We start from the raw sequence: 25,889 nt of genomic DNA, 5'->3' as shown, positions 1-25,889 counted from the left end.
AGGGTCTTGGGGTGGGCTATTTTTCTAACCCTCACTGTTTTCTTACAGCCCCAGGGACCCTCTACAAGCTCACATAAGTTTGGGGTCCATTTGTGGTTCGCATTCCACTTTTGGGGTATATGGTTTGTGTTGCCCCTATACCTATGTGCTCCTATTGCAATCTATTGTAACTTTACACTGCTTGCATTACTTCCTTTTGCTATTACTGCATAATTTTGGTATTGTGTACATATATCTTGTGTATACTTGGCATCCTCATACTGAGGGTACTCACTGAGATACTTTTGGCATATTGTCATAAAAAGAAAGTACCTTTATTTTTAGTATATCTGTGTATTGTGTTTTCTTATGATATTGTGCATATGACACCAGTGGTACTGTAGGAGCTTCACTCGTCTCCTAGTTCAGCCTAAGCTGCTCTGCTATAGCTACCTTCTATCAGCCTAAGCTGCTAGAAATACCTCTTCTACACTAATAAGGGATAACTGGACCTGGCACAAGGTGTAAGTACCTCTGGTACCCACTACAAGCCAGGCCAGCCTCCTACATACACATATTATTCATTGTGTGTGTGTGTGTGTGTGTGTGTGTGAGAGTGATGTAAAGTGCTCCAATACCCAACTGTGGTTAGAGAGTCGCTATAAAACAAATGAAATGCATGTGAGAGACGGGTATGGAGAGATGAGAGGCTCTGTTAGATGGTGATGGCGAGGGAATCATTGAAAAGCCACAGTAAAGATTGGCATATCCTGGATCACTGTACGGTCATCATTTGCTAATCTATTTGCCAGGGCTGCTCTGGGTTCCCAGTCCAGCCCTGAGTGGACTGGTACTATGTATGCCCGAGACGGCTGTGAAAGCTGGGAAGGTGCGTTGGTTAGGAGAATAAAAGTGTCCAGGGTTTGGAGGTGGGGCAGCGATAATGACCAAGGATAGTTATTCCAGAACCTGTGAGGAGACCAGGTAAGGACAGAGCGGCACACTTCTTATAGCACATTCTTCGAGAGCGCATGAAAGAGAATGGGAGAAGAGGGACATAGAACAGAGCATAGAGTATTAAGAGTTAGAGTCTAAGACATACATAGGGCTAAAGATAGATGCAGGATTCTGAGAAGACAATCGACGGGGGAGCCCAGGTCGAGAAAGGAATGTGTCAATGTTGAAGGAGCCAAGGAGCTGGAAGGGAGCGGGACAAATAAGGGCATCAATATAAGAGATCCCAGAAGAAGGTCCTGCATAGTGGAGAGGATCAAGAGGACATTAGAGAGGGTGATAGAATAAGTGCAGTCAGCATCTTAACAGATCAGCAAATCAGCAAATGTGCTGTAGTGTAAGAGATGGGGGGTCTTCAGGGCACAATATGAACCAGACTCCACCGCCCGTAATAGGAGGGGAATTATACACGCCAAGGAGGTCCCGATACACCTTAACATGAAAGCCAGTTCTAAATAACACATGGGCACAAGTTATAATCTAACAGAGTTAACAGTGAACCAACCAGTAGCACAGCTGAGCAATACAGTGAACGTCCACGATGGAGATATGGTGAGGTACAGTTGCAGACATAACTATATAGAGACAAACTAGAACGGTAATAGTATTAAGGTATATTGAGAAAATATACGTATGCGCAACATCAATCTACAGTTACGGTATAACAAAACACCTACCCTTGAGTGAGGGTGTGATGTATGCAAAGAACATTAGATCTACTATAAGCAATGTTAGTAGTAGTGGATATAACCGGTGACAGGAGTGGTATAGTTCGTGCTAAACCTCACCGGGTAAGATACGTTCATTCGGAGACAGAATACCCACGAGTACATATTTCAACAAACTGAACTGTTTAAGAGCACATGACTGAAATAAAACTGCAAGAGGTATAGGGCGCCATAAGTGGGAATCCGTGAGATCTGTCACAGCCTACGAAGTGAGGAAGACCTGTCTTTTTCCATATGTGAGTCAGTTTTATTCTCTAAAAAAGCCTTCAGAATTCAGGGCTCAGAGAAGACGATTGTCTTCCATTAAAATCCATTTTTAATTTGGAACAACTAATGAAGGACTGTGAGAAAGTAGACTATTTCTAGCTTTGTTACCCCCCCCCTACTAGCATGTTTGTGAGTGTGCATCAGTATGTTTTTACTGTCTCACTGGGATCCTGCTAGCCAGGACCCCAGTGCTCATAACTTAAGGCCTAAGGTGTATGCCTGTGTAGTGCCTAACTCTATCACTGAGACTCTGCTAACCAGAACCTCAGTACTTACGCTCTCGCAGCCTGAGTGAAATAACGCACATGTTATTTCACAGCCATTTTCACTGTTAGCCACTACACAGGCATACACATTAGGCCACAAACTATGAGCACTGGGGTCCTGGCTAACAGGATCCCAGTGACACAGTAAAAACACATTGACACACACTCAAAAACAGGCCAAAAGTGGGGGTAACCATGCTAGAAAGAGGCTACTTTCCTACAAGGACTGCTATTACAGCCTGCGTGAACTAGTGCACACACTATTTCACAGCTATGTTTACTGCACTTAAGTCACTTATAAGTCACCTATATGTCTAACCTTCACTTGCTGAAGCTTAGGTGCAAAGTTACTAACTGCAAGGGCACCCTTGCACTAGCAAAGGTGCCCCCACATAGTTCAGGGCCATTTCCCCGGACTTTGCGAGTGCTGGGACGCCGTTACACACGTGCACTACATATAGGTCAATACCTATATGTAGCTTCACAATGGTAACTCCGAATATGGCCATGTAACATGTCTAAGATCATGGAATTGTCCCCCCATTCCAAATCTGGTATTGGGGAGCCAATTCCATGCATCCTGGGGGCTCCACCATGGACCCCCAGTACTGCCACACCAGCTCTCTGAAACTTGCACTGTAGCTACAGCTGCTGCCACCTCACAGACAGGGTTCTGCCTTCCTGGGGTCTGGGCAGCCCAGTCCCAGGAAGGCAGAACAAAGCATTTCCTCTTAGAGCAGGGTGTTACACCATCTCCCTTTGGAAATAGCTGTTACAGGCTGCGGAGGGGTAGCCTCCCCCAGCCTCTGGAAATGCTTTGAAGGGCACAGATGGTGCCCTCCTTGCATAAACCAGTCTACACCGGTTCAGGGACCCTTTCTCCCCTGCTCTGGCGGGAAACTGGACAAAGAAAAGAGGAGTGACCACTCCCCTGTCCATCACCACCCCAGGGGTGGTGCCCAGAGCTCCTCCAGTGTGTCCCAGACTTCAGCCATCTTGCTTTGAAAGGTGTAAGGGCACTCTGGCAGGCTCTGAGTGGCCAGTGCCAGCAGGTGACATCAGAGACCCCTCCTGATAGGTCCATACCTGATAAGGTAGGCCATACCCCTCTCAGGGCTATTTAGGGTCTCTCCTGTGGGTTCTCTTCAGCTTCTGCTTGCAGGTTTCCTTCAGGAATCCTCTGCAACAACTTCAGACTCCTCTGACCTCGGATCAACCGCAGCCTGCTCCAAGAAACGTTGTAACTGCAACAAAGTGTCTACAAGAGACACTTTTCTTCAGCAACCTCAGCTCCAAGTCAGCAACTGCAACAGTTTCCATGGTGTGCACCCTCTGGGGACTCCCTGTCTTCATCCTGCACCAGAAGAACCAAAGAAATCTCCCGTGGAGTGATGGAGTCACTCCCCTGTTCCAAGCAGGCACCTTCTACAGCGACGACCGGTACCCTGGGACTCCTCTCACGGCGACGAGCGTGCTCCTAAGGGCACAGACCCTGGGACTCCTCTCACGGCGACGAGCGTGCTCCTAAGGGCACAGAGGGTGGAGATCATTCACATAGCCTGTCCTGTGGTCCTTCTGATGCAATTTGGAGGAGGTAAGACCTTGCCTTCCCCGAGAACTACAGTACCCCTCTGTTTTGTGTCTTCTTCGCCTCCTGAGGCCTCTGTGCACTGTTTGCAAAATTCCTTCATACACCGCCTGGCCCAGTTCCCCTGCACTACACCCTGTGATGTTCAACTTGCTGAGTTATTCTCCGGCGGTGTGGGACCTTCTTTTGTTGTGCTGCATCAACTGTGTTTTGCACCTCCTTTGAACCCAGATCCTGCGGCTTCTTGGGTTGCTAGCTGGCATCCTGATGGCTCTCTAAAGTGCTGAGAGCCCCTTCTTCCTCCTCACACAGAGTTGAGGACCCCAGGTCCCTCCTGGTTCCATCCAGCGCCATTTTGATGAAAAGCGCACCTTTGCCATAGCCAAGGCTTGTTGGCACCTTCCAACACGAAATCTTTTCCTCAACAATCCTCATGCTGTGTGACATCTTTTGCATCATGCAGGAACCCACTGGCATCTTCTCAGGGTGCATTTCTGCATTCTTCAACTAACTGGGGACTATTCTTGTGCACCCTCTTCTGGGTTGGCAGGGGCTCCTGTCCTTCCTGGAACTTCTTTCGACTTCTGGACTTGGTCCACTTCCTTTGCAGGTCTTCAGGTCCAATAATCCAGCAGTTGTTCTTTGCAGACTTGGTTGGCTGCTGGAAAATCCCCAAAACGATGTGTAACGTGTCCTAAGGAAACTTGCAGTACTTTACTCCTGCTTTTCTGGGCTCTGGGGTGGGGTAATTTACTTACCTTTACTGTATTCTTACTCTCCCAGTGATTCTGCACACACTACACTTGTCTGGGGGAGAGTTTGTGATTCACATTCTACTTTTTTAATGTATGGTTTGTGTTGCCCATAGACCTATTTTCTCCCATTGCATTCTATAGGATTTCCTACTGTTTCCATTGTTCTATGGCTATTTACTTGTCTAATTGTGGTGTCTAGTGTATATATTGTGTATAATACTTACCTCCAGAAGGAGTATTGTCTCTAGTATATTTTTGGTACTGTATCACCCAAATAAATACCTTTATTTTTGGTAACACTGAGTATTGTCTTTACTTGTGTATAAGTACTGTGTAACTATAAGTGGTATTTGCATGAGCTTTGCATGTCTCCTAGTTCAGCCTAAGCTGCTCTGCTATAGCTACCTCTATCAGCCTAAGCTGCTAGAACACTACTACATTTCACTAATAAGGGATAACTGGACCTGGTATAATGTGTAAGTACCCCAGGTACCCTCTACAAAACAGGCCAGCCTCCTACAAAGAGCAACAGATAATTGCTAAGAAAGAGGCGAGTTACACAATATTTAACATTTAAAGGTTGGAAGAGTTGCCTTTTACTGTGGTTGAAATTCCATTGTCAGTATGGCTAAAGCATGGAGTGATTAACCTGCCCTCCTCAAAATTTCAGTTCACTTCATGTTTAAAACACTTTCCTGTACGCAGATTTAAGTGGTTAAGGGATAGTTACATCCACGAGGTCTGGGAGTTACCTTTCAATTACAACTGTCTGAACCGCAGTACAAAGCTCTTTCCTAGCGGAAGCAAATGCAAAACGTCTGTTAGTCATTCTATGATTCGTAAACAGGTGTCTTTGCACAGCACATGCAATGCAGCAGTTGCAAACTTGGCTTGTTATCTGAAAGGTACTCCGTTTATTTGATTTACCCAGTTTTTTAAATACTTTCAAATGGAAGTTATTCAATGGTGACTGATGAAGTCTGCTGCGGTATGTAACCTGGAATCGCCTACGTGATTTTGGTTTCTAAAACTGTAACTTGTTGCGACAATGTTTTAACGCCCCCTACTCATGAGATAAAAAGTAGCAGAATTATGGCCTCACATTGCTACTTCAAATGCAAATTCTGAAAAGTTAAGGATATTGAAGGTTCTTCTGTTTCAAAAACATGTGACTTTGACATCAGCCCGAGAGACATATGACCTCCAAGTAGCAAGGTCATCTGCAGAGATACAGCACCTATTAAATACCAACTTCTCTAAACAATTTTGAGAATTGGTGAGCAGACTTTTTAATGCATCTAATACTGTTGGGATTGTACACGTTTGGATTTGTTAGCTCTTTCCAGACTATGTTTGGCGTTATACCTTCAGCCATCCACTCACTTTTTTTGAGTGCCTTTGGTGGATTCCCAATAACTTTGCCAGTATTTGGCGGTACTCTGCTGTTGTTATTTGTGATTGGCAATGACTGGCCCATCTTAACAAAGTAGAGTGATGGAGCTCAGCCCACCTGTGTGTTGACCGCATGATGCAGTATATTGGAGCTTCACTGTTGAAGGAACTGGATTTGAATTGGTCACTTTCATTCCAACCGATTCTCACTTGTGTAGAGCCATTTTTTAGTTGCTTGTGGTGCTTCTACGAATGCACACTGAAGGTGTGTTTTGCTGTGCAAAACTTTACGGGCACAGAAATACCTAGCAGCAACCTTCAACCAGTCGTTGAAACATCGGTTCATGCTTTTCCGCTTTGGGTTGATGGAAACGAAGGATATGGTCCCTTCATGGAGACAGCAGGATCTGACACATTCCTGTCGACTGTGTGGGTACAGACAAGAGTCACTAGAACACATTTTTTGTGCGTGCCCGGCTTTGCTAGGCCTCAGGATATTATATCTAAAAAACATTTTTAGGACACTGAACATACGCTCATGCAGACCGGCCATTATAAGCTGGCTCAGCGGACTTTCAGTCCCGTTTTCCTGTTGAGGGACCAAATTCATGGTACAGGCTCAGAAAGAGTGTGCAAGGGCCATTATTTTATGATTAATAAAGCTTCGAAAGTTTAATACCAGCCAGGAAACAGCCCTAGGTACTACTTAGGATTCTCACTCAGCTTCACTCATTCACTATTATAGTGTTCATAAGGGAGTAAGAAAGTCCTAAAGTTAAGTTCTAGACCAAGGTTGGAATTAAATGGAGAACATTTTAGCTATGCACAACTCTTTACCATGATATGTTTTAGTTTCAAATAACCTTTTATGTTTTTATTGTGGGTTTCTATTAACATAATGAGAAGGCAAAGTATCTTTATTATTATTATGTATTTTGGATTTGCGATGGTTTTAATGAACCGAGTCAATAAACTTAAACAATGCTGTGCAGCCTGTACCTTCTTTGAACATAGATCTGTTAATGTTCTGGATGAGGGTTAATTCATGGACCTGCTCATTGACATTGTGGCTGTTAACAAGGCATTCAATGAGTCATCCCTTGTGGATGTCATGGCTCCTTCTACATCTGGCACTACACAGAATACTGTCCCCTTGTAGGAAAGTAACCCTTTTCTAGACTTGTTAGCCCCACTTTTTGCCTGCATGTCAGTGTGTTTTAACTGTTTGTCAGTGTGTTTTAATCTATCTACTGGGATCCTGCTAACCAGGACCCCAGTATTTTTGCTTTCTCCTTATAAATGTGGTAGCTGGTGTAGGGAAGTACCATCTTCCTTGGCATGTTACCCCCATTTTTACCTGTATGTCAGTATGTTTTTGCCTGTCTCACTGGGATCCTGCTAGTCAGGACCCCAGTGTTCATAGTTTATGGCCTAATGTGTATGCCTGGGTAGTGCCTAACTGTGTCATTGAGGCTCTGCTAATCAGAACCTCAGTGCTTTTGCTCATTCTGCTTTGAACTTTGTCACTTTAGGCCAGTGACATCATTTACCAATTTCAATTGGCACACTGGACCCCCTTTACAAGTCCCTAGTAAATGGTACCTTGGTACCAAGGGCATTGGGGTTCCAGGCGATCCATATGGGCTGCAGCATTTCTTTTGCCACTCATATGGAGCTCAGACAAACCCTTACACAGGACTGCCATTGCAGCCTGAGTAAAATAGTGCACACACTATTTCACAGCAATTTTCACTGCACTTAAGAACCTTATAAGTCAACTATATGTCTAACCTTCACTTGCTGAAGGTTAGGTGCAAAGTTACTAAGTGTGAGGGCACCCTTGCACTAGCAAAAGTGCCCCCACAAAGTTCAGGGCCATTTCCCCGGACTTTGTGAGTGCGGGGATGCCATTACACACGTGCCCTACATATAGGCCAATAACTATATGTAGATTCACAATGGTAACTCTGAACATGGCCATGTAACATGTCTAAGATCATGGAATTGTCCCCCCATTCCAAATCTGGTATTGGGGAGCCAATTCCATGCATCCTGGGGGCTCCACAATGGACCCCCAGTACTGCCAATCCAACTCTCTGAGGCTTGCACTGCAGCTACAGCTGCTGCCACCTCACAGACAGAGTTCTGTCCTCCTGGGGTCTGGGCAGCCCAGTCCCAGGAAGGCAGAACAAAGCATTTCCTCTGAGAGCAGGGTGTTACACCCTCATCCTTTGGAAATAGCTTTTACAGGCTGAGGAAGGATAGCCTCCCCCAGCCTCTGGGAATGTTTTGAAGGGCACAGATGGTGCCCTCCTTGCATAAACCAGTCTACACCGGTTCAGGGACCCCTTTTCCCCTGCTCTGATGCAAAACTGGACAAAGGAAAGGGAAGTGACCACTCCCCTGTCCATCATCACCCCATGGGTGGTGCCCAGAGCTCCTCCAGTGTGTCCCTGACTTCAGCCACCTTGCTTTCCAGGGTGTGGGGGCACTCTGGAGCGCTCTGAGTTGCCAGTGCCAGCAGGTGACGTCAGAGACCCCTCCTGATAGGTCCATACCTGATAGGGTAGCCAATCCCCCTCTCAGGGCTATTTATGGTCTCTCCTGTGGGTTCTCTTCAGATTCTGCTTGCAGGTTTCCTTCAGGAATCCTCTGCAACAACTTCAGCATCCTCTGGCCTCAGAGCAACCGCAGGCTGCTCCAAGAAATGCTGTAACTGCAACAAAGTATCCACAAGAAATACTTTTCTTCAGCACCCTCAGCTCCAAGTCAGCAACTGCAATAGTTTCCATAGTGTGCACGCTCTGGGGACTCCCTGTCTTAATCCTGCACCAGAAGGGACGAAGAATTCTCCCGTGGAGTGACGGAGTCAATCCCCTGCTCCAAGCAGGCACCTTCCAAGACAACGACCAGTACTGTGGGACTCCTCTCAACGCTGAACGTGCTCCTAAGGACACAGAGGGTGGACATCATAGACAGACTGTCCTGAGGTCCTGCTGATGCAATTTGGAGGAGGTAAGACATAGCCTTCCCTGAGAGTGACGGTACCCTTGTGTACTCCGTCTTCTTCACCTCCTGAGGCCTCTGTGCACTCTTTGCAAAATTCCTTTGTGCACAGCCTGGTCCAAGACACCCAGCACTCCATCCTGTGACGCTCAACTCAATGAGTTGTTCTCCAGTGGCGTGGGACCTTCTTTTGTTGTGCTGCACCAACCGCGTTTTGCACCTCCTTTGTCCCCAGATCCTGAGACTCCCGGGGGTGCTGGCTGGCATCCTGAGAGCTCTCTAAAGTGCTGAGAGCCCCCTCTTCCTCCTCACACAGAGTTGAGGCCCACAGGTCCCTCCTGGGTACATTCTGCACCATTTTGATGCAAAATGCACTTTTGTCGTAGCCAAGACTTGTTGGTGACTTCCAACACAAAATCACATCTGCAACGATCTTCACGCCGTGGGACATCTTTTGCATCTTGCAGGAAGCCTCTGGCATCTTCTTAGGGTGCATTTCTGCAGTCTTAGACTAACCGGGGACTCTTCTTTTGCACCCTCTTCTGGGTTGGCAGGGGCTACTGTCCTTCCTGGAATGTCTTTCGACTTCTGGACTTGGTCCCCTTCCTTTGCAGGTCTTCGGGTCCAGGAATCCAGCAGCTGTTCTTTGCAGACTTGGATGGCTGCTAAAAAATCCCAATCACGAGAAGCAGTGTGTCCTAAGGAAATGTGCAGTACTTTACTCCTGCATTTCTGGGCTTTGGGGTGGAGTAATTTACTTAACTTTACTGTAACCTTACTCTCCCAGCGATTCTCTACACACTACACTTGTCTAGGGGGGAATTAGTGATTCGCATTCCACTGTCTTAGTATATGGTTCGTGTTGCCCCAGACCTATTTTCTCCTATTGCATTCTATAGCATTTCCTATTGTTTGCACTATCCTATGTCTAATTACTTACCTTATTGTGGTGTCTAGTGTATATATGGTGTAAAATACTTATCTCCAGAAGGAGTTTTGCCTCTAAGATATTTCTGGCCTTGTATTACCCAAATAAACTACCTTTATTTTTGGTAACACTGAGTATTGTATTTACTTATGTATAAGTACTGTGTAACTATAAGTGAATTGCAGGAGCATTGCATGTCTCCTAGTTCAGCCTAAGCTGCTCTGCTATAGCTACCTCTATCAGCCTAAGCTGCTAGAACACTACTACATTTCACTAATACGGGATAACTGGACCTGGTATAAGGTGTAAGTACATAAGGTACCCACTACAAACCAGGCCAGCCTCCTACAAACACCCCTCTCCCAAAGGAAATTATTTGTTCTTCCTTCCTGGGTTTGAGGCACAACCCTGTCTGTGAGGTGTAAGCAGCTTGGGATGCCTGAAAAACCTCAGAAGGCTGTAATGGCAATACTGGGGGTCCTCTAAGAAGCCCCCTGAGTGCATGGAATCATACAACCAATGCTTCCAAAAGCCTTGGGGTATGATTCCAACATGTTCCATACCAAACATGCCTATGTTCGGAGTTACCATTATATAGCTGGGCATAGGTAGTGACCTATGTCCAGTACACGCTTAAAATGGCGTCCCCGCACTCACGAAGTCCGGGAAAATGGTACTGGAGTTCGTGGGGACACCTCTGCTAGTGCAGAGGTGCCCTCACACACAGGAACTTTGCACCCTGCCCTCAGGGCTGGAGGGCCTGCCATAGGGGTGACTTATAAATGACCTGGTGCAGTGAAAATGGCAGTGAAAGGTTTCTTTCACCTTTTCACACAAGCTGCAATGGCAGTCCTGTGGAAGCCTTTGCATGGGCTCCCTATGGGTGGCAAAAGATATGCTGGAGCCCATAGGGATCCCCGGGAACCCCAATGCCCTGGTTACCTAGGTACCATATACTAGGGACTTATAAGGGAGTACCAGTATGCCAATTGTGGGTGAAATATTGGGTAATTAGTATGTGACAACCTAATTTAGAGGAGAGAGAGAATAATCACTGGGGTCCTGGTTCTACACCAGTCCCTTAACTGTTACTCTCTTCCGAATGGGCAGCCAATGTCACTCCTTGAGATGGGCATGAACAAGACATTCCTCTGTATATTCAGCAGGAGCCTAGCAGCCACATTCTACACCAACTGGAGTCTTGTAAGTAGATACAGAGGAAGGCTCCAGTAAAGTGTATTGGCATAGTCCAGCCAGGATGTTATCAGGGCATGGACTAGCATCTTCTGAGAGGAGGCAGGAAGAAGGAAGAGAAACTTCCTCAGAAAACGCAAGAGACCAATACAGGTCCCCACTGTGCTCTCCACTTGTGGTTTAAAAAACAATCTACTGTCAAACTTCACTCAGGGGTTTTTCACTACTGTGGTGGGGGTCGGAGGAGATGGGGCAGAACTTGGCAAAATCTTGCCACCCCACCGAGGGGAAGGAGATCCAAAGGCCAGTATCTCTGTCCTACTTGTGTTGCACTGCATGTTGCTCTGACACATCCATTGAAACACAGCAGATAGACACACTTCAGGTCTATATTGGGCACTAGAGATGTTTTGGTCCCAAGTAAGAATTATCTGTGTGTTGTCAGCATAAGAGATGACCTGCACTCCAAAGGATTTCACCAGGGTTGCCAGAGGAGACATATGGATATTGAACAATATCGGATTCAAGGCAGAGCCCTGGTGAACCCCAAACTCAATAGGCTTAGAGTCAGAAGGAAATGGAGGCATCAACATTGATGGCAACCTGTTAGATAGAAAAGAATGCAGACAGGCTCTAATGGTTCCACCAATCCTGATGTCCCACAGATGGTGCATCAGGATAGGATGGGAAACTATTGAATGCTGCGGAAAGGTCTTAAAGCAACAAAGCCACCTTCTTTCCATTGTCTACTGCCATTTTAATAGAATCTGAAACCTTGACCAGAGCTGAATTAGTGCTGAAGCTGGAACGAAGTCCGATTCAGATGCATGCAGCAGCTGGTTGACATTGAGATAGCTAGAGAGCTGTGTGTTAACTAGTTTCTCTAGGATCTTAGAAAAGACCGGAAGCAAAAAAATTGGCATATAATTCAACAGGATGGATCTATCTGCCAGAGGTTTTTTAAGCAAAGGAATCGGCCTGGCGTTCCTCCAGCAGCTGGGAACAATGGCAAGGTGCAGTGAATTATTTAACGGCACATCCATTGATTCAGATATGAAAATCCACAGCCTCAATCCCTCTCACCCACTCGTTCCAATCACACAATACTCCATCAATACATATCTCAAATGCTGAAAAGGAGACCCAGCACATCGAAGTGTCCATTGATATCCACAAACTTATCACATTTCTTCACAAATCACATAATTCAATAGAGTTCTTATGAAAACTTTTTGTTCTTTATTTATCCACAATGACAATATCTAATCCATCATAGCCAACGAGTTTCATCCTCATGGACTTCTTCAGGGCTATAGAGATATACAAATACATAAAATACCAATCAATATAATATTCTATATACATCCTCCACCCATATTAAATAAAAAATGCTGTGAAAAAAGTTAAAATCATCAATGATCACCATCATGGTAAGTTTTTAAATTTTATTTAAAAAGTTAAGCTAATGACTTAACTTATAGACAAATATATATAGGGGGAAAAAGGCTAAAATATTTTTTTATATTTTAATTTTTTAATAAATTGCAATCATTTCCAACATTGTCTTTTTTTATTTATTTCTTCCTTTCCTTCACTTCCTCCAAAACTACCTATGTCATCTTATTATGTATTTTATTATTTATTTTCATTTTTCATTTTTATTTTATTTTTAATATTAAATGTTATAAAAAAAAATGGTTTCTTAATATAGTAATTGCATATATGTTACTTCCTACAAAGTAACAAACTTTATCCTCCAAATTTAACTTAATTTTAGTTAACAATTAATTTTAATTACAAACAACGCCAAATTTCAAAGATTTATTTTGTATTCTTCTGATTCACATCTTTCAATCTTTCCAACATAATTCCATTTCCATTAGAAATAAGACTACATACCAATTTTTTCATATTGTCAATTGATCATCTACTAGGACAAACTAAAGATGGTACACACTATTACAGAAGAAACATCAACCCATACCTCATAACTGCAGTATGTAACGCGCTCCACGGCAGAGTGCCATCCAATCTCCTGATAGTAAAACCGATTGTGTTCTCACACGTCGTTTTTATACTTGTACTAACCATTTCCACCTGAAGCAAACTAAAAACGCTTCCTTTTGAGATATATAATGGTGGCAGCCATATTGAAATGGCACTTGGACCACACTTTTATATAAGCTTTACGCTGACAATTTCATATATATACTGTTATTTAATCAATGAAATGTGCCTACAATACCATATGGCAAAAATGTAAATTATTGCACCGGAAACACTGATCCATACCTCGCACTTGTGGCATATAATACGCTCAACATGCTAATACATTTTTTTAGCATGTGATGATGGCAGCCATTTTGAAGAGGCACCTTATGTCATATATTTATATAAACTCTACGAAAACAGGTTAAATATACATTGTTATTTTACCATCTTATTAAAGCAAAGTGTACATTTTTATACTTGTGCAATCACTAACATCTGGGGCAAACTAAAAAACCTTAGAAAACCTCTTTTTTTTTTAAACCATGTGAAGGTGGCAGCCATTTTGAAATGGCACCTTTTATGTATAATGCACTTGGTATGCCACTGAAATCTCATTTGAAAACATATAATGGTGGCGGCCATTTTTGAGAGGCACCTTTTACCTTATATTTGTACAGAATCTACATGAGCGGATTTGATGTAAGTTGTTATTTTCATCGTCAACTAAGACAAAGTAGACATTTTGATACTTGTGTGATCGCTTCCACCTTGAACAAGCAAAATGCCCTAATTTTAAGACATAACAATAACAACGTTTCAAACCTCGTTTTAAAATATATAACAATGGCGGCCATTTTAGAATCACGCTTTTTATCCCACCTTTATATTGATCATGCACAAAGGGTTCTAAAAAACATGTTATTGTTTTTTCTTCTACTAAAACAGGATAACATATGCCTGCTACAACATATAACAATAATACAAATTATTGCAGTGGAAACATCAGTCCATACCTCACGGTTAATACCTATACCGTGCTCCACTGCCAAAAGCCATCACACCACATATCAATGAGACCGATTGTATTTTTATACATCATTTTAATACTCATACTAAACACTTCTACCTGACGCAAGTTTGGAAAACCTCACTTTAAATCATGTAAAAGTGATAACCTTTGGAAAGTGGCACTTTTAACCACACATTTCATTAAGTTCTTAAAAAATATTGAAATTTGCTATTAATATTTAATCCTTCTTGCACTGTTCGTAATCTATTTATCCATTTTCAGCTTTTCTTAATGTCAATTCCCTGTCACCTCCCCTTTCATCAAGAGGTACATGTTCTAAACCGTGAAACCAAATCTGAGTGTTGGTGGGATGGGAAGACTGTACATGTGTAGCCACATGATATTTTATATCTCTGTTTTTTATAGCTCTTATATGTTCCATCACTCTTGTTTTTAGACTCCGTATACTACTGCCGATATACAATTTGCCACATGAACATCCCAAGACGTAAACCACAAATGTTGTATTACAATTAATAAACAAATTGATGGTATATTCCTTCGGGGTATTGTATTTAAACTTTTTTATTTTGTTAACTCCTATTTTACATAAGGAGCAACCCCCACACACATAAAAACCTTCTGGTTTCACATCCAACCACGTTCCTACCTCAGAATTATTGTGATTATCTTTTACGTAACTGGGACATAGTATATTTTTTTAGAGTATTACCTCTTCGATAGACCATTTTTTGTCTTTTAGATATAGTACCTTCTGGCAGTGTGACAGAATCAAATATATTCCAATTTTTTCTTAGTGCATTATAAACATGGCTACTGTACAGATCATATTTGGTAACAAAACTGACTTCTCTTTTTTTGTCCTTCACTTCAATATTTTCTTTTTCTTTACGATTTTCCTGTAATGTAACCTTTCTATTTACTTTTTTGATTTTCATTTTTGCCTTTCTCAGGACATCCTCATTGTATCCTCTTTTACGAAAGTCATATTCTGTTGCCAACAACCTTTTCTCAAAGTCTTTTTGTTGGCTGCAATTGCGTCTAACTCTCACCATCTCACCATATGGAATTGATTCAATGTTTTTTTTGGGTGAGCACTGGTGGAGTACGCTATTACAAGAAGTGGGCGTTTTTAAAAATGTCACTATGTATGGCATTATTATATACATACAATTGCAGATCTAAAACATCAATTCTATTTGTATCATATTTAAGGGTCAATTTGACATTAAATCTATTTTTGTTGAAGAATGTATGATATTCCTCAAGATCAGTCAAATTCCCATTCCAAATAACCAGGATGTCATCTATATAGGGCCCATAAAAAATTATGTTATTAATCCATTGATGTGCTTGGCCGCCCCAGGCATGCTCCACCGCAAACAAGCCCATGAATAGGTTTGCGTAAGATGGAGCAAATCTGGAGCCCATTGCCGTCTCCTGTTTCTGTAGGAACCAGGTTCCATTATAAAGAAACGCATTGTTGGTTAGAATTATCTTGTCCATGTCCAATAACATGAATGTCTGTTATAGAAAACTAGCATTACGTTTAAAAAGAAAATACTTTAATGCTTCCAAACCACAATCAGTTTGTATACAAGTATATAGACTCTCTACATCCATAGTCACAAAAGATAGATCTGTATTATCCCAAATAAAATCTTCCAATTTATTCAGCAAGTCCTTAATATCCCTTAGATAGGAGGGTACATTTTTTACAAAAGGCTGTAAAAAACCATCTACATATTCTGACATATGTTCAGTAGGGGATCCTATACTGGAAATAATAGGTCTTCCAGGTGGAAAATTACCTTGTTTATGGATTTTAGGTAATATGTAAATGCATGGATATTTTGGATGATATACCTTTAAATATTTAAACTCATCATCTGAAAGTAAACCGGATTCATGCCATTCCACAAGTTGAGCATTAATCTGCTGCTGAATCCCGGCAGTTGGATTATTATCCAATCTTTCATAGCAATTTATTACAGATAATTGTCTCTCAATCTCTTTCAAATAATCCACCTTGTTCATTAGAACAATGTTCCCACCTTTGTCTTCTTCACGTATGACCAGATCGTGGTCATTTTTTAAATTTGTCAAGATACCCTTTTCTTTGATGGTTAGATTGAATTTATGTGTACACATCCTATTCGTATGGTGTAGATCTTCCATTTTATACAGATCTATAGTCATTTTACGATGAAATTCATCTATCAGACTATCTTGTGTACTAGGTGGTATGAATTTCTATGGTAACTTTATGTGACTATGGCGGTCATTCTGACCCTGGCGGTCAAAGACCGCCAGGGCGGAGGACCGCGGGAGCACCGCCGACAGGCCGGCGGTGCTCCAATGGGGATTCCGACCGCGGCGGTAAAGCCGCGGTCGGACCGGCAACACTGGCGGTCTCCCGCCAGTGTACCGCCGCCCCATTGAATCCTCCAAGGCGGCGCAGCTTGCTGCGCCGCCGAGGGGATTCCGACCCCCCCTACCGCCATCCAGATCCCGGCGGTCCGACCGCTGGGATCCGGATGGCAGTAGGGGGGGTCGCGGGGCCCCTGGGGGCCCCTGCAGTGCCCATGCCACTGGCATGGGCATTGCAGGGGCCCCCGTAAGAGGGCCCCTAAATGTATTTCACTGTCTGCTGCGCAGACAGTGAAATACGCGACGGGTGCAACTGCACCCGTCGCACAGCTTCCACTCCGCCGGCTCGATTCCGAGCCGGCTTCATCGTGGAAGCCTCTTTCCCGTTGGGCTGGCGGGCGGCCTGAAGGCGCCGCCCGCCAAGGTCAGAATGAGGGCCTATGTGTTCTTAAATGCTCTTGAATATCTAAATCACTCGCCATATGTATTAAATCTCCTATCTCCTTGGTATTGTCAATTGTCACAATCGTATGGATATCCCTCAAATCAGCAATACTCAAATTTGATGTACTAGATACATCTGCTGTATTTACAATTCTCTTGGGATGTTCTGCAAAAAACTTTTTCAATGTAAGATTTCTCACAAATTTAAACAAATCCACATGTAAGCCCACAAAATCACATTTGCCACTTGGACAAAAACGTAATCCTTTATTTAGCACCTGTATTTTTTCCTGACTCAATACTCTTGAAGATAAATTAATATAGCCTTAGAACCCGCCGTAGCGGGCTCTACCGGCTATTAAAGGCCCGCTCCCCGCGTTAAATGCCCGAGCCGAAGGCGAGAGCATTTAACAAGGGAGAGGGACTTTAATAGCCGGTAGAGCCCGCTACGGCGGGTTCTAAGGCTATTAGAACATTCTGCCACACAGGGCAGAAAGCAATTTCAAAACTCTTACACCATTCCAAAACATAGGCCCTCATTACGACTTTGGCGGTCTTTAAAAAAGACCGCAGAAGCCGCGGGTGCCACAATACCGCCAGTGTTGGCGGTATGCGTGGCACCCTATTTTTACATTTCCGCTGGCCCAGCGGAAAAGTCTCATTAACATTGAGGCCGGCTCATAATCAAGCCGGTGGCAATGTTGATGTGCAGCGGGTGCAGCAGCATCCGTCGCGCATTTCACTCCCCGAAATTCAGGCAGTGAAATACGCAATGGGGCTGTGCCTGGGGGCCCCTGCACTGCCCATGCCAAGTGCCCCTTAATGCCAATCTTAACCGCCATCGACATGCTGGCGGATGGGGGTTATGACCGCCTGGTGGAAGCCTGGCTGTATAGTGGAGGGGCCGGCGGTATGGCTGTGGCTAATGCGCCACGGTCATAATAAACTGCCAGCCTGTTGATGGTGTTACCGCCAGTGTTCCACCGGCTGCCAGGGTCGTAATGACCCCCATAGTGTCCCTCCACACAGATGCACATAAACTCTTTAAGGATCTTTACTGGAACATGTCATGGGGTGGCTTGAGAGCTAAATTTGTGCCATACTACGAGTGGAAATGAGATAGAATGCTGAGTGCAGGGCAGGGCTGTAAAGGAAAGTTTGTACAACACACCCGTGTCTTGAATCCAGTGACCCTGGAAAAATGTTTGACCACTGGTATCAAATCACTAAGATTCTAGGGGTTTGAAAGATCCATTTGTTACTGCACACACAAGTGCGGCATATGTAGCTTACGAGTGTAAGCTCTTCACTCAGAGAGAGGGCTAACCAGACAAGACTGCTCTCCACTCAGATAACCAGACGTGACTGTTTCCAGATAGGCTCCACTGTTCTCATTACACACACATAACCCATAATATGTAGATAACGTGTGATATTATTGTGTCTGGCCATTTATAGTACACTCACCATTACAAAGGTACTTCATGCTAATAATGAACAATAAACAACCACTGTAGGGCCACCACAGAGCCTTACGTATGTAACAGCAGGTATTGATTCTTCTTCACAAGTAACAACGCAGATGAAGAAGTGTATACATGCCTAGTACCTACATGTTTTATCACCCACAACCAGAGTGTGTGACTCTGAACCAATGCTTGTCACAAATGCAGAGCAGAGGACACTGCCACCAGGTGACCTGTGTTATGGCTCAAAAACATAAGGAGGAGAACTTTGTCAAGAAATGGAAATTATCATAGGTTTTGTGCTCCAAGTAGAAATAAGTTCCCAAAGTAGCACTGAGTGATGTAAAATGTATCTCAGCAACACTGTATCACAGAACAAGGCTCTGGAAAGTACTAGGCTCAGATTATGGCGACAGATCATTTTGTCACAAAACATGACCTTAGAATACTCTTTGGTATAATCAACTGCATAATCAGACACAGTAAAGAGACTGTTGTATGACGTCACTGCTGCGTCACTTAGCAGACTGCGCCTGGTACCTGACAGCCTTTAGAGCCACCATCATGGCTACAATGTCCTGTGAAGATGCTAAAGAAAGGATTCTTGGATACTGTCCTTTTATGACGGTCAGGCAGATTCTCCCTCGTGACCTCATGATCTCATATTGGCCTTTTGTACAAAATATTACAGCTTCAGCCTTAATACCAGAGTCACTCATACCTCTGACCTTGGTAATATCCATGATCCCTCTAAAAGCCCTAAATCATACCAAGAACTCCTTTCTGACACCACCCAGTGCCATCCAGAGCACTGCTATTAATACCAGGAACTCCTTCCTGACACCACCTAGTACCATCCAGAGCACTGCTATTAATACCAGGAACTCCTTCCTGACACCACCCAGTGCCACCCAGAGCTCTGCTGTTAATAACGAGAGCTCTCTTCTGACACCAGCCAGTGCCACCCAGAGCTCTGCTATCAATAACAAGAGCTCTCTTCTGACACCACCCAGAGCTCTGCTATTAATAACAAGAACTCCTTCCTGACACCACCCATTACCACCCGGAGCTCTGTTATTAATACCGAGAGCTCTCTTCTGACACCAGCCAGTGCCACCCAGAGCTCTGCTATTAATACTGAGAGCTCTCTTCTTACACCAGCCAGTGCCACCCAGAGCTCTGCTATTAATAACAAGAACTCCTTCCCGACACCACGAAGTGCCACCCTGGGCTATGCTATTAATAACAAGAGCTCTCTTCTGACACCACCCAGTGCCACCCAGAGCTCTGCTATTAATAACAAGAACTCCTTCCTGACACCACCCAGTGCCACCTGGAGATCTGCTATTAATACCGAGAGCTCTCTTCTGATACCAGCCAGTGCCACCTAGAGCTCTGCTATTAATAACAAGAACTCCTTCCCGACACCACCAAGTGCCACCCCCGGCTCTTCTGTTAATACCAAGAGCTCTCTTCTGACACCACCCAGTGCCATCCAGAGCCATCCAGTGCCACTCTGAGCTCTGCTATTAATATCAGGAACGCCTTCCTGACACCACCCTGTGCCACCCAGAGCTCTGCTTTTAATATAAGGAACTCCTTCCTGACACCACCCAGTGCCACCCAGAGCTCTGCTATTAGTAACAAGAGCTCCTTCCCCACACCACCCAGTGCCACCCAGAGCTCTGATATTAATACCAAGAGCTCCTTCCTGACACCATCCAGTGCCACCCAAAGCTCTGCTATCAATACCAAGAACTCCTTCCTGATACCACCCAGAGCTCTGCTGATAATAATGAGAGCTCTCTTCTGACACCACCCAGTGCCACCCGGAGCTCTGCTGTTAATAACGACAGCTCCCTTCTGACACCACCCAGTGCCACCCGGAGCTCTGCTGTTAATAACGAGAGCTCGCTTCTGACACCAGCCAGTGCCACCCGGAGCTCCGCTATTAATAACGAGAGCTCTCTTCTGACACCAGCCAGTGCCACCCAGAGCTCCACTAATAATAAGAGGTCTCTTCTGACACCACCCAGTGCCACCCAGAGCTCTACTACTAATACCAAGAACTCCTTCCTAACACCACCCAGTGCCACGCAGAGCTCTTCTGTTAATACCGAGAGCTCTCTTCTGACACCACCCAGTGCCACCCAGAGCTCTGCTATTAATAACAAGAGCTCCTTCCTGACACCACCCAATGCCACCCGGAGCTCTGCTATTAATAACGAGAACTCCTTTCCGACACCACCCAGTGCCACCCAGAGCTCTGCTGTTAATAACGAGAGCTCTCTTCTGACACCACCCAGTGCCACCCGGAGCTCTGCTGTTAATAACGAGAGCTCTCTTCTGACACCAGCCAGTGCCACCCGGAGCTCCGCTATTAATAACGAGAGCTCTCTTCTGACACAAGCCAGTGCCACCCAGAGCTCCGCTATTAATAACAAGAGCTCTCTTCTGACACCATCCAGTGCCACCCAGAGCTCTGCTATTAATAACAAGAACTCCTTCCTGACACCACCCAATGCTCTTCTGTTAATACCGAGAACTCTCTTCTTACACCACCCAGTGCCACCCGGAGCTCTGCTGTTAATAACGAGAGCTCTCTTCTGACACCAGCCAGTCCCACCCGGAGCTCCGCTATTAATAACGAGAGCTCTCTTCTGACACAAGCCAGTGCCACCCAGAGCTCCGCTATTAATAACAAGAGCTCTCTTCTGACACCATCCAGTGCCACCCGGAGCTCTGCTATTAATAACAAGAACTCCTTCCTGACACCACCCAGTGCCACCCAGAGCTCTTCTGTTAATACAGAGAACTCTCTTCTGACACCACCCAGTGCCACCCAGAGCTCTGCTATTAATAACAAGAGCTCTCTTCTGACACCACCCAGTGCCACCCAGAGCTCTTCTGTTAATACCGAGAGCTCTTTTCTGACACCACCCAATGCCACCCAGAGCTCCACTAATAATAAGAGCTCTCTTCTGACACCACCCAGTGCCACCCAGAGCTCTGCTACTAATACGAAGAACTCCTTCCTAACACCACCCAGTGCCAAGCAGAGCTCTTCTGTTAATACAGAGAGCTCTCTTCTGACACCACCCATTGCCACCCAGAGCTCTGCTATTAACAACAAGAGCTCCTTCCTGACACCACCCAGTGCCACCCGAAGCTCTGCTATTGATAACCAGAACTCCTTTACGACACCACCCAGTGCCACCCAGAGCTCTGCTGTTAATAACGAGAGCTCTCTTCTGACACCACCCAGTGCCACCCGGAGCTCTGCTGTTAATAACGAGAGCTCTCTTCTGACACCAGCCAGTGCCACCCGGAGCTCCGCTATTAATAACGAGAGCTCTCTTCTGACACAAGCCAGTGCCACCCAGAGCTCCGCTTTTAATAACAAGAGCTCTCTTCTGACACTATCCAGTGCCACCCAGAGCTCTGCTATTAATAACAAGAACTACTTCCTGACACCACCCAGTGTTCTTCTGTTAATACCGAGAACTCTCTTCTGACACCAGCCAGTGCCACCCAGAGCTCCGCTAATAATAACAAGAGCTCTCTTGTGACACCACCCAGTGACACCCAGAGCTCTGCTATTAATACCGAGAGTTCTCTTCTGACTCCACCCAGTGCCACCTGGATCTCTGCTATTAATACCGAGAGCTCTCTTCTGAAACCAGCCAGTGCCACCCGGAGCTTCGCTATTAATAACGAGAGCTCTCTTCTGACACCAGCCAGTGCCACCCAGAGCTCCGCTAATAATAAGAGCTCTCTTCTGACACCACCCAGTGCCACCCAGAGCTCTGCTACTAATACCAAGAACTCCTTCCTGACATCACCCCGTGCCATCCAGAGCTCTTCTGTTAATACAGAGAGCTCTTTTCTGACACCACCCAGTGCCACCCAGAGCTCTGCTATTAATAACAAGAGCTCCTTCCTGACACCACCCAGTGCCACCCGCAGCTCTGCTATTAACAAGAACACCTTTCCAACACCACCCAGTGCCACCCAGAGCTCTGCTGTTAATAACGAGAGCTCTCTTCTGACACCACCCAGTGCCACCCGGAGCTCTGTTGTTAATAACGAGAGCTCTCTTCTGACAGCAGCCAGTGCCACCCGGAGCTCCGCTATTAATAACAAGAGCTCTCTTCTGACACAAGCCAGTGCCACCCAGAGCTCTGCTATTAATAACAAGAGCTCTCTTCTGACACCATCCAGTGCCACCCAGAGCTCTGCTATTAATAACAAGAACTCCTTCCTGACACCACCCAGTGCCACCCAGAGCTCTTCTGTTAATACCGAGAACTCTCTTCTGACACCACCCAGTGCCACCCAGAGCTCTGCTATTAATAACAAGAGCTCTCTTCTGACACCCCCCAGTGCCACCCAGAGCTCTTCTGTTAATACCGAGAGCTCTTTTCTGACACCACCTGGTGCCACCCAGAGCTCTGCTATTAATAACAAGAACTCCTTCCTGACACCACTCTGTGCCACCCAGAGCTCTGCTGTTAATAACGAGAGCTCTCTTCTGACACCAGCCAGTGCCACCCAGAGCTCTGCTACTAATAACGAGAGCTCTCTTCTGACACCAGCCAGTGCCACCCAGAGCTCTGATATTAATAACAAGAACTCCTTCCTGACACCAAGTGCCACCCAGAGCCATCCAGTGCCAACCTGAGCTATGCTATTAATAACAAGAACTCCTACCCGACACCAACTAGTGCCACCCAGAGCTCTGCTACTAATAACTAGAGCTCTCTTCTGACACCAGCCAGTGCCACCCGGAGCTCTGCTATGAATAACAAGAGCTCCTTCTTGATACCACCCAGTGCCACCCGGAGCTCTTCTATTAATAACAAGAAATCCTACCCAACACCACCCAGTGCCACCCAGAGCTCTGCTGTTAATAACGAGAGCTCTTTTCTGACACCTCCCTATGCCACCCAGAGCTCTGATATTAATACACAGAGCTCTCTCCTGACACCAGCCAGTGCCACCGAAGCTCTGCTATTAATACAGAGAGCTCTCTTCTGACACCAGCCAGTGCCACCCAGAGCTCCGCTAATAATAACAAGAGCTCTCTTGTGACACCACCCAGTGACACCCAGAGCTCTGCTATTAATACTGAGAGTTCTCTTCTGACTCCACCCAGTGCCACCTGGATCTCTGCTATTAATACCGAGAGCTCTCTTCTGACACCAGCCAGTGCCAACCGGAGCTTCGCTATTAATAACGAGAGCTCTCTTCTGACACCAGCCAGTGCCACCCAGAGCTCCGCTAATAATAAGAGCTCTCTTCTGACACCACCCAGTGCCACCCAGAGCTCTGCTACTAATACCAAGAACTCCTTCCTGACATCACCCAGTGCCACGCAGAGCTCTTCTGTTAATACAGAGAGCTCTTTTCTGACACCACCCAGTGCCACCGAGAGCTCTGCTATTAATAACAAGAGCTCCTTCCTGACACCACCCAGTGCCACCCTCAGCTCTGCTATTAATAACGAGAACTCCTTTCCGACACCACCCAGTGCCACCCAGAGCTCTGCTGTTAATAACGAGAGCTCTCTTCTGACACCACCCAGTGCCATCCGGAGCTCTGCTGTTAATAACGAGAGCTCTCTTCTGACACCAGCCAGTGCCACCCGGAGCTCCGCTATTAATAACGAGAGCTCTCTTCTGACACAAGCCAGTGCCACCCAGAGCTCTGCTATTAATAACAAGAGCTCTCTTCTGACACCATCCAGTGCTACCCAGAGCTCTGCTATTAATAACAAGAACTCCTTCCTGACACCACCCAGTGCCACCCAGAGCTCTTCTGTTAATACTGAGAACTCTCTTCTGACACCACCCAGTGCCACCCAGAGCTCTGCTATTAATAACAAGAGCTCTCTTCTGACACCACCCAGTGCCACCCAGAGATCTGCTATTAATAACAAGAACTCCTTCCCGACACCACCCAGTGCCACCCAGAGCTCTGCTGTTAATAACGAGAGCTCTCTTATGACACCAGCCAGTGCCACCCAGAGCTCTGCTACTAATAACGAGAGCTCTCTTCTGACACCAGCCAGTGCCACCCAGAGCTCTGATATTAATAACAAGAACTCCTTCCTGACACCAAGTGCCACCCAGAGCCATCCAGTGCCACCCTGAGCTATGCTATTAATAACAAGAACTCCTACCCGACACCACCCAGTGCCACCCAGAGCTCTGCTGTTAATAACGAGAGCTCTTTTCTGACACCTCCCTATGCCACCCAGAGCTCTGATATTAATACAGAGAGCACTCTCCTGACACCAGCCAGTGCCACCCGAAGCTCTGCTATTAATACAGAGAGCTCTCTTCTGACACCACCCAGTGACACCCACAGCTCTGCTAATAATAACAAGAGTTCTCTTCTGACTCCACCCAGTGCCACCTGGATCTCTGCTATTAATACCGAGAGCTCTCTTCTGACACCAGCCAGTGCCACCCGGAGCTTCGCTATTAATAACGAGAGCTCTCTTCTGACACCAGCCAGTGCCACCCAGAGCTCCGCTAATAATAAGAGCTCTCTTCTGACACCACCCAGTGCCACCCAGAGCTCTGCTACTAATACCAAGAACTCCTTCCTGACATCACCCCGTGCCATCCAGAGCTCTTCTGTTAATACAGAGAGCTCTTTTCTGACACCACCCAGTGCCACCCAGAGCTCTGCTATTAATAACAAGAGCTCCTTCCTGACACCACCCAGTGCCACCCGCAGCTCTGCTATTAATAACGAGAAGTCCTTTCCAACACCACCCAGTGCCACCCAGAGCACTGCTGTTAATAACGAGAGCTCCCTTCTGACACCACCCAGTGCCACCCGGAGCTCTGCTGTTAATAACGAGAGCTCTCTTCTGACACCAGCCAGTGCCACCCGGAGCTCCGCTATTAATAACAAGAGCTCTCTTCTGACACAAGCCAGTGCCACCCAGAGCTCTGCTATTAATAACAAGAGCTCTCTTCTGACACCATCCAGTGCCACCCAGAGCTCTGCTATTAATAACAAGAACTCCTTCCTGACACCACCCAGTGCCACCCAGAGCTCTTCTGTTAATACCGAGAACTCTCTTCTGACACCACCCAGTGCCACCCAGAGCTCTGCTATTAATAACAAGAGCTCTCTTTTGACACCCCCCAGTGCCACCCAGAGCTCTTCTGTTAATACCGAGAGCTCTTTTCTGACACCACCTAGTGCCACCCAGAGCTCTGCTATTAATAACAAGAACTCCTTCCTGACACCACCCAGTGCCACCCAGAGCTCTGCTGTTAATAACGAGAGCTCTCTTCTGACACCAGCCAGTGCCACCCAGAGCTCTGCTACTAATAACGAGAGCTCTCTTCTGACACCAGCCAGTGCCACCCAGAGCTCTGATATTAATAACAAGAACTCCTTCCTGACACCAAGTGCCACCCAGAGCCATCCAGTGCCAACCTGAGCTATGCT

General features: G+C 45.6%; 2 protein-coding genes across 3 annotated transcripts in view; one reads left to right on the top strand and one right to left on the bottom strand.

The window, feature by feature from the left end:
• Positions 1-25,889, bottom strand: part of LOC138249656 (NACHT, LRR and PYD domains-containing protein 3-like) — an 886,959-nt gene that overhangs the window by 828,585 nt on the left and 32,485 nt on the right. The gene's annotated exons all lie outside the window — the stretch shown is intronic.
• Positions 1,456-25,881, top strand: LOC138249005 (serine-rich adhesin for platelets-like). Its single transcript, XM_069203061.1, has 6 exons — positions 1,456-1,545; positions 20,145-20,950; positions 20,986-21,845; positions 21,941-23,068; positions 23,391-24,559; positions 24,679-25,881. Exons 1-6 carry the CDS (start codon positions 1,456-1,458, stop codon positions 25,879-25,881), a joined length of 5,256 nt encoding a protein of 1,751 aa, XP_069059162.1.

This window comes from Pleurodeles waltl, chromosome 8 (assembly GCF_031143425.1).
Source record: "Pleurodeles waltl isolate 20211129_DDA chromosome 8, aPleWal1.hap1.20221129, whole genome shotgun sequence".
In the NCBI taxonomy this organism is placed as follows: Eukaryota; Metazoa; Chordata; class Amphibia; order Caudata; family Salamandridae; genus Pleurodeles; species Pleurodeles waltl.
The sequence above is the reverse complement of the archived record's forward strand: the minus strand, read 5'-3'. Positions and strand labels throughout refer to the sequence as shown.

What these genes read in the sequence shown, in the direction of transcription:
- LOC138249005 (XM_069203061.1), top strand. Translation starts at nt 1,456, where the DNA reads ATGGGCACAAGTTATAATCTAACAGAGTTAACAGTGAACCAACCAGTA. An exon ending in ACGTCCACGATGGAGATATG is followed by an intron (nt 1,546 to 20,144) that starts GTGAGGTACAGT and finishes GACACCATCCAG; the next exon opens with TGCCACCCAAAGCTCTGCTA. An exon ending in ACACCACCCAATGCTCTTCT is followed by an intron (nt 20,951 to 20,985) that starts GTTAATACCGAG and finishes TACACCACCCAG; the next exon opens with TGCCACCCGGAGCTCTGCTG.